This window comes from Chrysemys picta, chromosome 1 (assembly GCF_011386835.1).
Source record: "Chrysemys picta bellii isolate R12L10 chromosome 1, ASM1138683v2, whole genome shotgun sequence".
In the NCBI taxonomy this organism is placed as follows: Eukaryota; Metazoa; Chordata; order Testudines; family Emydidae; genus Chrysemys; species Chrysemys picta.
Window position 1 is genome coordinate 257,402,051 of NC_088791.1, and position 16,351 is coordinate 257,418,401.

Here is a 16,351-nt window from a genome sequence, read left to right on the forward strand (position 1 = left end):
TGTTCACTACCCTGCACAGGCACCTCTGAAGCAGACAAAAGCTAACTTAGCCCTGGTGTAAAAAAGGTTTCTCATAGGCACAGTTTCAGAAAACGGGACAAATGTTTCCTTCATTCAGACTTCTACCTTTTCCATTCTGAATGGACACAAGCCAGGGACTGAATTAGCAAGCTTTTTAAATACAAGTGACAAGTCTAATGTTCAATTGTATTATCTCCATCTACTGGCCAGAAGGAACTATACTTGTCTAGCAGAGAAGTAAAATGTAACCATCTGAAACTTTCCAGAATATCCATGCTCTGTCTTGGAACAGGCATTGCTAGTTTAATCTTGACTAAGACAAGTTTATTATTTTGCTTATTTCAGAGATATTAGCTTCCCAACAGGTGGTTTTGCATTTTAATTATTTTTAAGAACTTTATTGCCATTTCAAAAAAGATAAAACATCGATATGGGATATTTGGTTCACCATGAACTTGTGAAAATGGATGGGTTTAGTTATGGTAATTCAGACAAGTGTGGATACTGTTGAAATATTCCCCATTTGAAGTTTTTAATACTCATGTATATCACTTTTATTCAAAGTTTTGTTGAAAATTTCATAAAGAAAGTTTTAAAATTGGTATATGAACTGAATAATGAACTGTTATGTTAAGTCTATTACAGCATGTAACATCACACAGCATACTGGCTTTAGGTGAAATTTTGTGAAGAATGCACTAAGGTGGCCAATATTAAAACATTTCAGTCACTGGTTAGAAAACGTACATATTTTTAAAAGGGACATTAAAGAGAAGGGATTTAGTACTTTTTTTTTTTCGTCTTGTCCGCAAAGGAATCTGGTCATTGCATTAGACAAGCAGCTAGACTGCAGGTACACCAGATCAGCATCAGGTGGCACTTCATATCTGAACTAGCCCGTCGCCAATTAGAGTAGCCTCAGGGCAGCTTTGATTTGTACCAGTGGATAGTGATTCCCCAAGGAGCCACTCTTCCAACTGGCATCATACTCACCTAAGCCAGAGGAGCCACGAGGATTCCGCAAAGGAAATCAATCCTCAGCTGCGGCCTCAAGGCACCTTTGAGTACCCTTGCACTGGTGGGAGCAACACAAACAGGATTTAAGATGGGTAAGGGATCTGGCCCAAGCACTGTGTCAACTCAGTATTGTTAAATTTCAGCATCAAATGTTAAACAAAATAAGCTAAGCTATTATATAAAATAGTCACAAACATCCACATTCACCAGATGCCTAAATGTTTTTAAGTTAAGTATGTTACCAATGCTGAACTGGAAAGTTACTTTGATTAGTGCTAAGATTTGGTGATGAGAAAATAGATTTGGAATTCTGATAAATCCAAAAGTTCAGACAAATGGGAGTAAGTGAAAGATGGTGGTGGTGGTGGGGGGTGTGTGTGTGAAGAGATCTTATTCTCCACTGTCATACCTTGGAAAAAAACCTGTTTGGCCATCTTTAATTTTAGTATTTGTGGTGGTTTCTTAATCCAAAGGTAATTTCAAAACTTCAGTAATCAGGGCTTTGGAGCGGAGCCCGGAGCAGCTCGGGAGCAGTGGAGCTGCAGGTTTTTGCCTGGTGCTGGAGCGGAACCGGAGCACAGCTCCAAAGCCCTGGAAAAATGACTGACATTAGTAAACCCTAACATTACAAATTAGTGAAGCACAGCAGATCCAGAAGATTACTTTTCCTTGGAAATACAGCTACCTTACAAAATGTTACATGCTGTTTAACAATAGTAAGCTACTTGTAATGCCTTTACATGTTGTCATTTTATATCCCTATATTTATCACTTTGCAATAAGAACTTTAATTTTTATATACTAAAATGTAACAATACATTGTCAGTATTCTTCCATTTTTTACATTTGTAGCCAAGTTTTCTGCCTTATCTGTCCATACGAAAAGGAATTGTCAGATTAGTGTAAGTACATATGACTAAATTTTGTAGACTAAAAGTTCACATTCACTTATCTAGATCAATGTGTTACATTTTAGAGATTTGACACTACCACTAATGGGAGTTACAAGAACGACTTTACAGGTGTACATTTACTGAATGAATCAAACCTCTTATCTAATAAAATGGAGAATGTTACCTCAGTCTTTCTGGAATTGATCTTCCCCCACGCTCAAACTTTGGGGCTGCACCTCTTCCTGTATATACAGAAGGTAGCTCAGTTTTGCTCATTTTGCATCTGCCTGGTGTGTGCTTCCAAAGCTGTATACAAACACTGGATGAGTGGTAACTAAATAGACAATAGGAAGGGAGCAGGTAGGCTTTCAACATCTAAGTTCTGACGAAGTGACACAAGCATTGGCAGCATGGGAGATAAAAATTCCACAGGCCTCCCTTTTTCCAGCCCCTCTGGGAGACCCACAATTCTCAGACTGTTTCTTCTTCATCTTCAAGATTATTATTTGTTATTTAATTATACACCTCTACCTCGATATAATGCTGTCCTCAGGAGCCAAAAAATCTTACCGCGTTATAGGTGAAACCGCGTTATATTGAACTTGCTTTGATCCACCGGAGTGCGCAGCCCCACCTCCCCGGAGCACTGTTTTACCACATTATATCCGAATTCGTGTTATATCAAGGTAGCAGTGTATATAGATTCTGAAGAGATAGACATACATTTCTTGAGTGGGGCAGACAAGAGAAGTCAGTCTCAGAAAGGAAACTGGACTTTTTTCCATTGTTGATTGTGAAACATTCCCAAATCTGAAACATAGCAAGCAATAAAGAGATATTCATAGAGTTATCCAAAAATGCTACTGCTGGGGATTAGCAGTCAAGCCTCTGGTGTTTATTTTTAAAATTATTGCATGATCAAATGGCAGGTACTGTAGATTTTCTTGGTAGTAGCTGATGTCCTTTCTGCTCAAGAGTCTGCTCTGGAATTTTTTTTCTTCCCCCAGCTCTTTAGGCTTTGGGTAAAACAAAGCAATTATTTTCAAGTAGAAGGAAAAGCTGGCCATGGCAATAAGTGTCTCTGGAGTATGAAGTACCACCTTATTCAGTAAGGTACAAGCAGTGTTTTCAGAGCCTCGTCTTGCTTATTGTGATTGGGCTCAGGAAGAATATTTTATGGAGAAGAAATACAGGGAAATTGATTCTATCTATGCAAATTGGATGGATCGTGAGAGTTTGTAGCAATGTAGGCAGGTTTCATGTTCACTGTTAGTTTGGACTAATTTTTCCCTAAGGAACCTTGATATCACTAGCTGATTTTCCAAATATTTGGATGAGGCTGTATTTGATATTGGTTAGCATCAAAACTGAGATGCAAGAGTGGGAATCCTTAGGCCTAGCCACAGCTGTAAGAAATCCAGAAGAGCGGGACTGCCTCTCTCCTTAGGGCGGACCTTTTTATTTTGACATCAGCAGGAGAATCTTGTCCATACTCTTGTGTTGGCCAAAAGGGTAGAAGGCCTATGGGAGGCTACATACTACTTTGGAAAAGTATGCTAACTTGGTTAGGGCTTACTGCTCAATAGCTGTGAGGTTCAGCTAACTTGAGTTGGGATCCTGCAGGCAAAGATGGATTTAGTCTGTGGCAGCCCTATAGGTCTGATTATTGACCTATAGGTCATGCTCTTGAGCAATTTGGGTGACCTGAATGATGGATTTTTGATAAGCAATTTAGTCATCTGTGAAGCAGAATCTGTTCCCAGTGATTTGTCTTCCCTAGTGAGCTTTCACTGGATACAAATAGGTCAAGCTGAGATAGCCTAGCTCACAGGATATTAATGGAAAACTTGGTTCAAGAGCCACTATGCATTGTCTTTTGATACTTAGCCAGTCCTGTTTGTGATCAGTCTCTTATGTGGATCATCTGATGGAGGCCAGATAAGCTGCTGCTTTTTGTATTCCCTTGCTGGTTTATGTATGCCACAGTTGTTCTGTTGTGACTGCATAAGGAAGTGCTCCTTCCTCAGGAGATTCCGGAAGTCAGTATGGCAAGACTGACTGCTCTTATCTCTAGCATGTTGCTCTGAAACATGCCTGGACCTTGACCATATCCACTACATATTGTGGAGCTCAAGTACAACTCGCCATCCTGAAAAACTGGAATTCACAGTCAGTAGCTTGATGTCTAGACCCTGTCATTACATGGGCTTCCTGCTTCTGCCACTTAAGGATCTGAAATAATTTTAGATGACTTGACTTCACTTCCCTTGTATTTTGCACTGGGAATAATTCCAGGTGTACAAAAAAAAGTCTTATTTATCTGTGGTCTTCATGCATTACATCACAAGAACAAGATTTGCAGGGGGAAAATGGATGAATTATACTTGGTAACTGACATTTGTTACATTTCCTGCTTTGGGAATACTGAGCTTGGAGAAGACAATTTTTGGGGGGTTCTAGGATTCTCAAATTCCAGGACTGAACTGAATTTTTAACTTTGAAAGTTTCCTGTTCCTCCCTAAAGACTTCACCCAAGGAATAGGAAGGAATATTAAGGGATAGTTACCAAGACAAAATTTAAGTATATGGGAGGAGAATGAGCAGCTTTTCACTTCTGAAGTGATATGGGAAAAGGGTTGCAGGGATTTTGATGTCCTTGTGGCCAAATCAAGCTGATGTCAGGTGGATGTGGCAGCTACACATGCTTTCTAGCCTAATCCCCTGGCCCTGACAAAATGAGGGTCAACAACCTGAAAGCAATTGCAGCAGAGCTCCCCTTGTGTGACTCCTGAGGTCTTTTTACTCTGCTTGGCCTGCTCTGCTATCATAGGGAGGGGGAAAGGAAAGAAAGGAGCGCAGGAGTAAACACTCCCCGAAACTCACAATTTGGTCCCTTATTTATGGGTAAAAAAGATTTTATTCACTCCTGCTTGAAAAGTCTGCTTTAAAGTTAGTATGGAATAGCCTGGGAACAAGTACTTAACCACTGATTTTTGCACTTCCAGAAAAAAGGTAGCTTAAGAACAAAAGGGTTATGTTCCAAACCTGGACTCTCATAGACAACTGTCAAATATTGGGTGCATTTCACAAGAGATTTAGCTCAAATGTCTGAGATTGTGGGAAGAACTGAGAATCTAGAAATGAATAAATGCTGAACACACACCAAAGGCCAGACCGACATAACCAAAGACTATTTTTGTAGCCAGATATTTGTACTTTTGAGACAAATCAGATTTACTAGGAAAGACAAGGTGAGCGAGATAATATTTTATCGGACCAACTTTTCATGGAGTGAGAGAGACGCTTTTGAGCCACACAGAGCTTTTATTCAGATCTCAGTGTGACTTGAAAGCTCATCTCTCTCACCAACAGAAGTTGGTGCAATAAAAGATATTACCTCACGTACCTTGCCTCTCTAATATCCTGGGACTGACATGGCTACAACTACACTGGATACAGATTTACTGAAATATTTTCCACAGCAATGGGTGCAAATCCCCTCATGTCCATTTTCCAGTGTGAACTCCTTGAAAAGTAACTGGAGCAGTACTCAAATGAAAAAAATTTAATGAGGAAAATTGGGATCATCACAAACTATATACTCAAACAGAATAGGGTTCTGATAGAATATGTAGTTTGTAACCAGTAATTTTATCTGTCCATAGGCAGATCTGCACACTTAGCAGTAGCATGGTTAGTCATTTGTGTTTTCAAAAAAAATCATTGACTTCTCAGTCAGGATTGAAATGACAAATTTTGCCATGAAAATGGAGCTACTTTAAACATTGATTTTGGGTAGAATTTTCTTACACGGGTACAACAAGTTATATTTTGATGTATAGTTGTGTTTTAACAGTTTGAGGGCTTATTCATAATAGAAATTGATTTTATAATTAAAGGTTAAGATTTTGGCACAAGGATTTTTATTAAAATTCCTGGGCAGCACACTGGCAACAAACAATAAATCATGGAAGCCGGAGCCCTGCCGCTGCGGGGGACTGACTGCCCGAGCCAGAGCTGAAACTGAAAGTCATGGAAGTCTGTTAAAGTCTTAAAATCTGTGACAAAAATCGTATCCTTATTCGTAATATAGAGGGCAGCTTTCTTCCTCTCTCGTTAAGCATCAAACTTGTACTCTTCCATTTCACTTAATGCATTTACACAGTACCTTTTAAGAGACTGCTGCAAATCACTTAGTGAAAAGTCTTTAATTCTTAGCTTAGCTTTCTGATCTAAGCAGAAGTTTAATATTTATAGAAAAATGTTAGTACAAACTGCAAAGTGTTCACACTGAAGTTTAAATTAGAAATAAGATTTTAGAAAAACTGTATATCTGAAACAGCAAGCCATATATTGCTAGTACGAGATGAACCAATAAAACATTCATACACGAATTTTCTCCTTTCAGGATAGGCTACCAATTATAGCTCCACAAATGTAACTGCATGTATTTAATTTAATATTACTGAAAGTTTGCTTGGCTATCACAGACCTGTTGTACATCCGCAACTGGAACAATATTAGCTAACTTTTCATAAATTACAAATATGCAACTGGATCTGAAAATGAAACAGCTTATGGTAAAGATATGTAAACTCACTGTACCCAAGGCTCATGTCACTAAATTTGAATTCTACACAGTATGTAGTTCTTTGAATCAGAAAAAAGTTGAATGGTTAAAATCTAAGAAACAAGAAAGAATGAAGTGTGAGTTAGACAAATTGTACAGAACATTTCAAACATCTTAAAATTATGACTTGTAACATTTGTTCTTGTATCTTTTCATAGGAGGAAGTTGAATGAATAAGAACCACACAGCACTGAACTTTTACACAAGCTTCTTATTGTATTTGAATGTCATTTATTGAGGAGTGAATGAGATACTGCCAGACATGCCAAAGACACTTCACATTCAAGGGCTGGAAGCTGAACAGCTTTTCTCATTGAGTCACTAAACAAGCCTTTTTTGGAAAACAGTGACATCAATGAGGTCTTCATGCTTGACATTCGTCTTCAATTTTTCATCTTTTGATCTAGTGGTTTGCTGGGTAGAAGGGCACTTTCTACCCTAAAAAAGACTCACTCCAATTAATACAATTAACACTAGATGTATAGAAATGTTATCTGCTATAATGTACATTACTGCGGAATAACTGGTCTTAAAGCTGTTTTTTAATTCATTATATCTAATGAGAAAATTCAACTTGTCTCCTTTTCACCATCATACAGGTGGCTTATACCATTAGAAAAATACTCTTCAGTGCTATTGTAGGGTTTACAGGGATCTTCTTCAGTGTTGTGGGATAGAAATTGATTTAAACACCACTCTGAAAGAGTGCTTCTTCGTGCTGCCACTGCCTGTAGATTGCAAAAGAATGGCCTACACGCTCTACAGTTCTTTTTTGCTCAAAAACAAAACAAAGAAACCTAAACAATAGGGTAAATGTTTATTTGGAGTTAGTTTTCTTGCAGATGATAATTAAGGCCCTTCAAGCGGAGTTCAGGAGCTCCTGTATAGCAGCCTGTTGGTCTGCATTGAGCTGTGATATGCATTCTGTCCATAGTCCTCCAGAGGTCTGGAAAACAAATGAAAAATAAAGGTATCTTTACTGAATATAGACTTAGCAATCATACGTCAGCCATTTATGTTCATTAGTCTTTCAAAGTCAACATCCATTGAGCCTATATACTTTAGGAGAGGGATGGGCAACTTACAGGTAAATAGAGGAGCCTCAAAAACCCTTTGGCAAGTGAGATGTTTTGGGGGAGGGGAGGGGAGAAGAGAAGATGTAGATGTAGGGTCTCTACCGCCAGGGGTAGTGGGAGGCCCTAGAGGGAGTTTGGGAGGGAGCCTGGCCTGCACTCACCCTGCCATGACTACTTCTGTCTCACTGTGCTGGATCTGGCTCCCCACTTGGGCCCAATGGCTCTCGCTGCAGCATCACAGGACATGTGCACTGTCCCACCCCATCTCCTTCCTGCCCCAAGCTGGACTGTGGCAGGCAAAATAAAATGATCTGGCAGGCTGGATGTGAACTCCCCCCCCCCCCCCCGCCCCCCCAAAAACTGCCCATCCCTGTTCTAGGTTATGCCAAAGAGAACAGACAACGTCCTTGCCCACACTTAAACTTATATCAGCTTAACAAAAGCTTTTTAAAAAACGATTTAGTTAAACTGGTGCAAGTCTGCATGTAGACAAGGCTTAAGTAATTGGTTTGAAATTCCTAGCGACTCCCTAGAATTAAAAAAGTACAAATCACAGCAGGCTAGATGCAGCCCTTCATTCTTCTAAAGGTAAGTAGCATGACAATTTGTTCTCTTTTGAATAGGGCTATAAACAGGTTATTTATTCTGCCTAACCATGGATAAATCACATGGTACTTTCAGAAGAGCAGTGGTATCCTTAGCCATAATTTTTCATCTCCACACTGGTGTGTAGCACACTATTTTGCTTGTCACCACGAAGGTGATTTATTTTAATGGTACCAAATATATTTTGAAGGTATCATAATCCTTCCAAATAAAGGCACTCAAATAAGCAGGAAATATTTATTCAGCACAGCAGTCAGAGGTTTTGAAGCAGGGGCTAAACTTGTCTCAGTATGGCAAAGAAGGTCAAGCTGATATTTATTGCAGATAACTGGTTTACATCTCTACAGCGACTTTTGCTACTTATTTAAAATCTCATTTAATGTCTTTAAACAAGCTGTTAAAGTTAACAGATTTACATTTGATACATTTTAACATCAGTTCTACATTGAAGGTCTTAATTTAGTCTTTTCACACCATATTTAAAAAAGGATCCATTGCGTCCAATGACAAAGAAATGTAAAGACATGGTGTACTGTGAGATTCAGTGTTCTAAAGACAATCTAACAAATAAATACAGGCCTTTATTTTATTAGTTTTGGTACATTAGGTATTTTCCATAGGCAATGAGATTCTGACATTTAAGTTCTGCAGTACTCCCAGATAAACGGGAAGTTTTTAATTTTAACATTGCCATTCTCAATCAGATATCATTGCCTCAAGCAGCCTACATGTCCCTCTTACTCCTGGGAGAATTCTGCACCACTGCACAATGCGAAAGTTGCACAGAATTAATGTTTTGCACACAATTTCCTTCCCCCCCCCCCCCCCACAGAATTGGTGTTGCAGAGCTGCTGGCTGCCACTGGACCCAGCAGAGCCCAGCTCGCAAATAGAATACACTGCTGGGGCAAGAGGGACGGAGCTGAAGAGTTCCCAGCAGCTGCAGTTCCTGGCATGCCCAGAAGGAAGGAGGCAGTGTGCAGGAAATTCCATACAAGCCCAGGACCCAGCATCAGGCTGTTTCTCCCTCTGGATCCCTGGGGGGGGGTGGGTGGGTGTGTGTGTGTGTGTGTGTGTGTGTGTGTGTGTGTGTGTGTGTGTGTGTGTGTGTGTGTGTGTGTGTGTGTGTGTGTGTGTGTGTGTGTGTGTGTGTGTGTGTGTGTGTGTGTGTGTGTGTGTGTGTGTGTGTGTGTGTGTGTGAGAAGAGGAGTGACTGGGCTCTGTGGGGGGATGGGTGCAGGTATCTGGCCCTGCAGCTAGGCTCTTGGGAGAGAGGGGCTGTGGGGTGTCTAGGTCGGGGGGCCCTGTGACTGGGCTCTGGAGGCATGTGAATGTCTGGCCCTGTGGCTGGTCTCTGGGGGGGATGAGGGTGTCTGGCCTCACAGCTGGGCTCAGGTGCGGGGAAGGGGCAGAGACGGAGGAACTGGGTTGTTGTAGAGTTTCTTTAACTCTACTCCTGTGGGAATTTTCTTTATCATCTGTATTGTTACAGGAATACTTCCTGACAGGTATTTGGTAATTTATTTCAAAAAAATTGAAAGTGGCATGAATATATAGTGTTATTTTGACAAAAAATATGCAAAACGTTAAAATATTGTACACAATTTTTTTTTTGTATGCAGAATTCCCCTGGGAGTAACCTCTGTTCATGCTGTTCATTGCTCTTCCACCAGTTTCCACAGGGGGGCAGCTAGCAACTTTGCAAGTTTACTTAGAGATGCAATTTCTTGATAAAGTAGGGCCACTTTATTTCCCCATAATTCTGAAGGTGGAAGAACCGCCTTCCATTCAAAGCCTTGCTTCATCAATCAGTTCTATTATAATAAAAAGTTCATCTTTGCCATCTGAGGATGGGCTGGACAAGGCTATTGGCATAGAATAATTAAGATTTATGGCTGGGGGTGATGGCAGAGAATTTAATGTGAATTTTATATTTTGTACAGGTCAACCAGAGTTTGAAGGAGGTGCTTCTATTATCTAAAAAAAACTAAAATAAATACATTTCAGTACTGCCCTCCTTCTATTACCCCCATCTTATAGCACTACTTAATCTGTAGGTTTTGCTTTTTTTTTTTTTTTTTTTTTTTTTTAAATGCCCTTACACAAGCAGTTTCCATTGAAACCCACAATGCAGTCAATGACATTGTATAGTAGAGGTAGCAGACAGCTCAGCTCAACTCAGTCTCCTCCAAAATAGAATTTACAAGATTCTTCTTGAATGAGCCTGTGTACCCTTGTCCTGTAGCTGCCCAACTTCTGGGTCATTTTAATATATTTTGCATGAAATCCAAAAGTTTATATTTAGAAATTAAGAAGTGTAGTTCAAATCTGAGAAAAGGTAAAGGAAGCTAAAGGGAGTTATGTAAAAGGTAAACCATGCAATTGTTCCAAGTGTTTACATTTTTTATGAACGCTTCAAAAATTATATGGATCATAAAAAGAGAGACACCCTCTAGTTCAAGTACCTTACATAGTGTTATCGAGATTAATCTGGATTGCTGCACTGAATTTGCATAATCTAATATATTAGGAATCCATTTGGAATATTTCTTCTTGGATGAACACTGGTTGCAGCATCATGTTTATTACAGAGAATAGGTTCTGAACACTAGTTTTACAATTCCTGCATCTCACAGAGCAAACTAGAACGATTCCCTTTACAACAAAATAAATTTGCATTCACCTGCACTTGACGAACAACATTAGCCAACCGTTTAGTACATGGATCTTCATGTTTAATTGCTTCATGAATTTCACCATCCGCAATTATACTGAATATTCTGGGAAGATTAGAGTTGTTGTGACCAAGGACAATTGGGTTGTTACTGATGGAGATCAAAAAAGTATACAGGTTACAAAATATGCCAGTGTTAGCATTCTAATTAAAAAGATAAATGTAGATTTTGTGTATGTAAGTTAACTGCTTTTCAAGACATTCCCGATTTTTAGAACTGCACATTCATACCTGAAGTTATTCAGCATCATTAAATGCATCCTGTTCTAGAAGGAAGTTCTATTTTTGTAATTTTAAGATCTGGCTAATTTGAACATTCCTTATTTATAAAGTTTGGCTACACTATCAGAAAAGTTATGTGCCTTAGATAGCCTTCAGCAAAGCAAGCCAGCCCACTGTGTGTTGGAAGTTTAATACTGTTATGTTGGGAAAAGCAGGAACTGGAGCACTGTGGTAGGGAAGGCTTTGTATATTTTAAACTGATTTACTCCCTCCCTCCCAGAACTGATGTAAAGTGGTACTGACTGGCTCCAAAGGGAGAGCCAACCATTCCTCCTATAGAGTGAGGAATGCCATAATACAAGGACTTTGAAATATGAAAAGGGTTAGTGCTAGTCAATCAAAGGAGTTGAGAAGATTAAAGGGAGTTATGTAAAAAAGTCAGGGAGAATAAGACAGACCCAAATGGTATTGAAGGCAGCTGACAGGTCTAACAGTATCAGCGTGGGCACCCAATTATCCATCACCAGGATATCTACCAATGCCACCAGTACCATTTTGGTTTCAAACCCTGGTTTATACGAAGCATCATTAGATTTGATCCTTTTAGATACTCCGTGAGTTCCCATCACAATCTGCTTTAAGATCTAATCATAGGGCTGGAAGAGACCTCGAGTCCAGCCCCCTGCGCTGAGGAACAAACAACCCCCTACACTTAGGCAGGACCAAATAAGCCTAGGCCATCCCTGGCAGGTTTGTCCAACATGTTCTTAAAAACCTCCAATAACGGGGGTACTACAATCACCCTTGGAAGCCTTTTCCAGTGCTTAACTACCCTTTAGTTAGAAAGCTTTTCCTAATCTTCAACCTAAATTTCCATTGCTGCAGATTAAACCCATAACTTCTTGTCCTACCTTCAGTGGATATGGAAAACAATTGATCACCATCCTCTTTATAACAGCCCTTAGCATATTTAAAGACTGTTCTCAGGGCCCCCCATAGTCTTCTTTTCTCAATACTATACATGCCCAGCCCCTTTCTTTTTAAAAACTTTTCCTTATAGGTCTGGTTTTCTAAACTTTTCATCATTTTTGTTGCTCTCCTCTGGATTCTAATTGTCCACATCTTTCCTAAAGTGTGACACCCAGAACTCACTCTACTCCAACTGAGGCCTCACCAGTGCCGAGTCAAATGGGACAATTACCTCCACCGTCTTACTTACAAACACACCTCTTAATAGACCCCAGAATATCAGCCTTTTTCACAACTGAATCACACTGTTGACTCATATTAAATTTGTGATCCACTATAACCGATTCTTTTCGGCAGTACTACCACCTTACCAGTTAATTCCCTATTTTGTAGTTGTGTATTTGATTTTTCCTTAAGTATAGTACTTTGCCCTTGTCTTTATTGAATTTCATCTTTTTGATTTCAGACCAATTCTTCAATTTATCAATGTTCTTTTGAACTCTAATCCTGTCCTCCAAAATGCTTGCAATCCCTCCCAGCTTGGTGTCATCGGCAAATTTTATAAATATAACCTTCCCTTCAAGTCATTAATGAAAATATTGACTAGTACTGGACCCAGGACTGACCCCTGCAGGACCCCACTAGATATGCTCCCCCCCCACAGCAGTGTGATACCAAACCACTGATAATACTCTGAGTGAAGTCTTTCAATCAGTTATCTAGTAAATTCATCTAGAGTGCATTTCCCTAGTTTGCTTATGAGAATGTCACATTGGACTGTATTGAAAGCCTTACTAAAAATCAAGATACATTATGTCTACTGCTTCCCCACCCCCATCCTGTAGGCCAGTGTTTCTCAACCTTTTTGATACCAGGGACTGGCTTACTGCCTTCCTAAACTGTGCCAGGGAGACCTCAGGGACTAGCACTGGTCCATGGACCAGTTGTTGAGAAACACTGCTTCTAGGCCATTAACCCCGTAAAAGAATTAAATGGATTTGGTATGACTTATCCTCTAGATGCTTACAAACTAATTGTTGAATATTTGTGTCAGTATCTTTCTAGGTATTAAGTTAGGCTGACTGGTCTATAATTCTGTGGGTCCTCTTTGTTCCCCTTTTTTAAATGATAGGTACTATATATTTGCCCTTCTCCAATTCTCTGGGACTTAAACTGTCCTCTGGGACCTCACCCACCCTCCATGAGTTCTCAAAGATAACTGCTAACAGTTCTGAGATTGCTGCAGCTAGTTCCTTAAGTACCCTCAATGAATTTCATCAGCCCCTGCCAACTTGATTACATTGAATTTATCTAACTTATCTCTGCCATTGCAGAGATGCTAAATTAATTCTTTGCATCACTCCACTGCAGAGGAATGTAAAGGAGATTCCCACACCTGAGCCATTCTTTTTAAGTGACAAATTTGAGGAACTGTCCCAGACTGAGGTATCAATAGAGGTGATTTTGGAACAAATTGATAAGTTAAATAGTAATAAGTGAGCAGAACCAGATGGTATTCACCCAAGATTTCTCAAGGAAATCAAATATGAAATTGCAGAACTACCGACTATGGTATGTAACCTATTGCATCAGATAACTGGAGGACAGATCATGTAACTAATTTTTATAAAAGACTCTAGAGGTGATCCTGGCAATTACAGGCTGGTAAGCCTGACTTCAGTATCAGGCAAACTGGCTGAAGCTATAGTAAAGGAAAGAATTATCAGGCACATAGATGAACACAACAAGTTGGGGAAGAGTCAACATGGCTTTTGTAAAAGGAAGTCATGCCTCACCAATCTATTAGAATTCTCAAAATGTCAACAAGCATGTGGATAAAGGTGATTCAGTGCATATAGTGTACTTGGACTTTCTGAAAGCCTTTGACTAGGTCCCACACTAAAAGCTCTTGAGTAAAGTAAGCAGTCATGAGATAAGAGGTAAGGTTCTCTCATGGATCAGTAATTAGTTAAAAAATAAGAAACAAAAGGGCAGGAAAGAGGAAATAATGGAAATAAGGTAAATAGCAGGGGCCCTCAAAAATCTGTACTGGGACCACTACTGTTCAACATTCATAAGTGATCTGGAAAATGGAGTGAACAGTGAGGTGGCAAAATTTGAAAACTACACAAAATTCCTCAAGATAATTAAATCCAAAACTGACTGCAAAAAGCTACCAAGGGATTGCCTAAAACTGGGTGAATGGAGCAAAAAAGTTGCAGATGAAATTCAATGTTGATAAATTCAAAGTAACACACATTGGAAAACAATCCTGATGATACATTCAAAATGGAGTCTAAATTACCATATGCTCGTTCATAAGCAGAATATTTTTGGTAAAAAAGTGACGCATCAAAGAGCAGGGGTCAGCTTATAAACGCATCTACACCAAAATTTGATTATTTTAAAAACTCTAGGCAATCACTGAATATCTAATACACTGTCGTTTTGTTTACCTGGAACGTCTGCAGGCATGGAGCCCCTTGGCGCTCTGTGGCCGCGGTTCGCCGTTCCCAGCCAATAGGAGCTGCGGAAAGCGGCGCGCCATTGGCTGGGAACGGCAAACCGCGGACACTGGGAGCTGAGGTGCTCCGTGCCTGTGAACGCTCCAGGTAAACAAAACGTCCAGGCCTGCTAGCGGCTTACCTTAACGGGCCAGGAGCCAAAGTTTGCCAACCCCTGAAATATAGGGTCAGCTTATGAAAGAGTCGTACAGTTTTTGTTATTTTTACCTAACCATCTTGGGGGGGGGGGGGGGGTCGGCCTATAAATGAACGGGCTAATGAATAAGTATATATGGTAGTTATTTAGCCTCAAGTTAGAGCTTGGAGTCACTGTGGATAGTTCTCTAAAAATATCTGTTCAATGTGCAGTGGCAGTCAAAAAAGCTAACAATTTTAGGAACTCTTAGGAAAGGGATAGACTATAACACAGGAAACAAAGCTGCTATATAAATCCATGGTATGTTCACATCTTGAATACTGTGTGCAGTTCCAGTTGTCCCATCTCAAAAACGATATATTAGAATCACAAAAAGTACAGAGAAGGACAACAAAAATGATTAGGGGTATGGAACAGCTTCCATCTGAGGAGAGATGAAAAAGACTGGAACTGTTCAGCTTGGAAAAGAGATGACTAAGGGAGATATGATAGAAGTCTATATAATCATGAATGGTGGGGAGAAAGGGGAAGGGAGAAAAGGGAAGAGTTATATACCCCTTCACATAACATAAGAATCAAGGGTCACCCAATGAAATTAATAGGCAGCAGATTTAAAACAAACATAAGGAAGTACTTCTTCAAGCAACGCGGTGAACTAGTTGAACTCATTGCCAGAGGAGGTTGTGAAGGCCAAATGTGTAACTGGGTTCAAAAAAGAATTAGGTAAGTTTGTGGAGGATAAGTCCATCAATGCCTACTAGCCAAGATGGTCAGGGACAACCCCATGCTCCAGGTGTTCCTAAACCACTAACTGCCATAAGCTGAGACTGGACAACAGGGGATGGATCACGTGATAATTGCTCTGTTTTGTTCATTCCCTCTCAAGCATCTGGCACTGGCCACTGTTGGAAGACAGGATACCAAGCTGGATGGCAATTAGTCTGACCCACTATGACCATTTTTATGTTCTTAAATATTCTTTAACCCCTTCTTTCCCTATTTTGGCTTGTGTTCCTTCCATCTTGTTGTTAATATTAACTGTGTTGAGTATCTGGTCACTATTAACCTTTCTAGTGAAGAATGACGCAAAACAGCATTAAATACGTCAGCTTCCTGATGTCATCAGTTATTAGCTCTCCTTCCCTGCTATGCAGAAAACCTACACTTTCCTTCATTCTTCTCTTGCTCCTAATGTATTTAAAGAATCTCTTCTTATTGCCTTTAAGGTGTAACTCATTGTATGCTTATCCTTTCTTTGTCCCTACATGCTTATGCTATTCTTTTGTTCTCCTCAGCAATTTGTCCATGTTTCCACTTTTTGTAGGATTCCATTTTGTTTTGATTAAGGTGGAGAATTCAGGTAGCAAGTTTTTAGCTATATCAGAAGTTGGGAGATTTATCAGTGATAGATGATAAATGATTTCTTGATTGCTAACCTTACACTGATCAGCATGAGGTTGAAGGTCTCTGTGTTTTCCCAGTTTTGTGACAGAATAAAGTAGTCAACACTGAATGCACAGATT

General features: G+C 39.8%; 1 protein-coding gene across 2 annotated transcripts in view; it reads right to left on the reverse strand.

Annotated features, from left to right (window-relative positions):
* Positions 1-6,373: 6,373 nt before the first annotated feature.
* The window catches only part of IPO5 (importin 5), an 84,319-nt gene continuing 74,341 nt past the window's right edge, over positions 6,374-16,351 (reverse strand). The window contains exons 25-26 of one of the 2 annotated variants that reach the window (XM_005287026.5): positions 10,926-11,067; positions 6,374-7,507 (exon numbers count right to left, since the gene is read on the reverse strand). In XM_005287026.5, coding sequence (XP_005287083.2) covers positions 7,421-7,507; positions 10,926-11,067 — 229 coding nt within the window. In that variant the 3' untranslated portion in view covers positions 6,374-7,420. The remainder of the gene's footprint in view (positions 7,508-10,925; positions 11,068-16,351) is intronic. The other variant, XM_042843664.2, reaches the window with a different exon arrangement.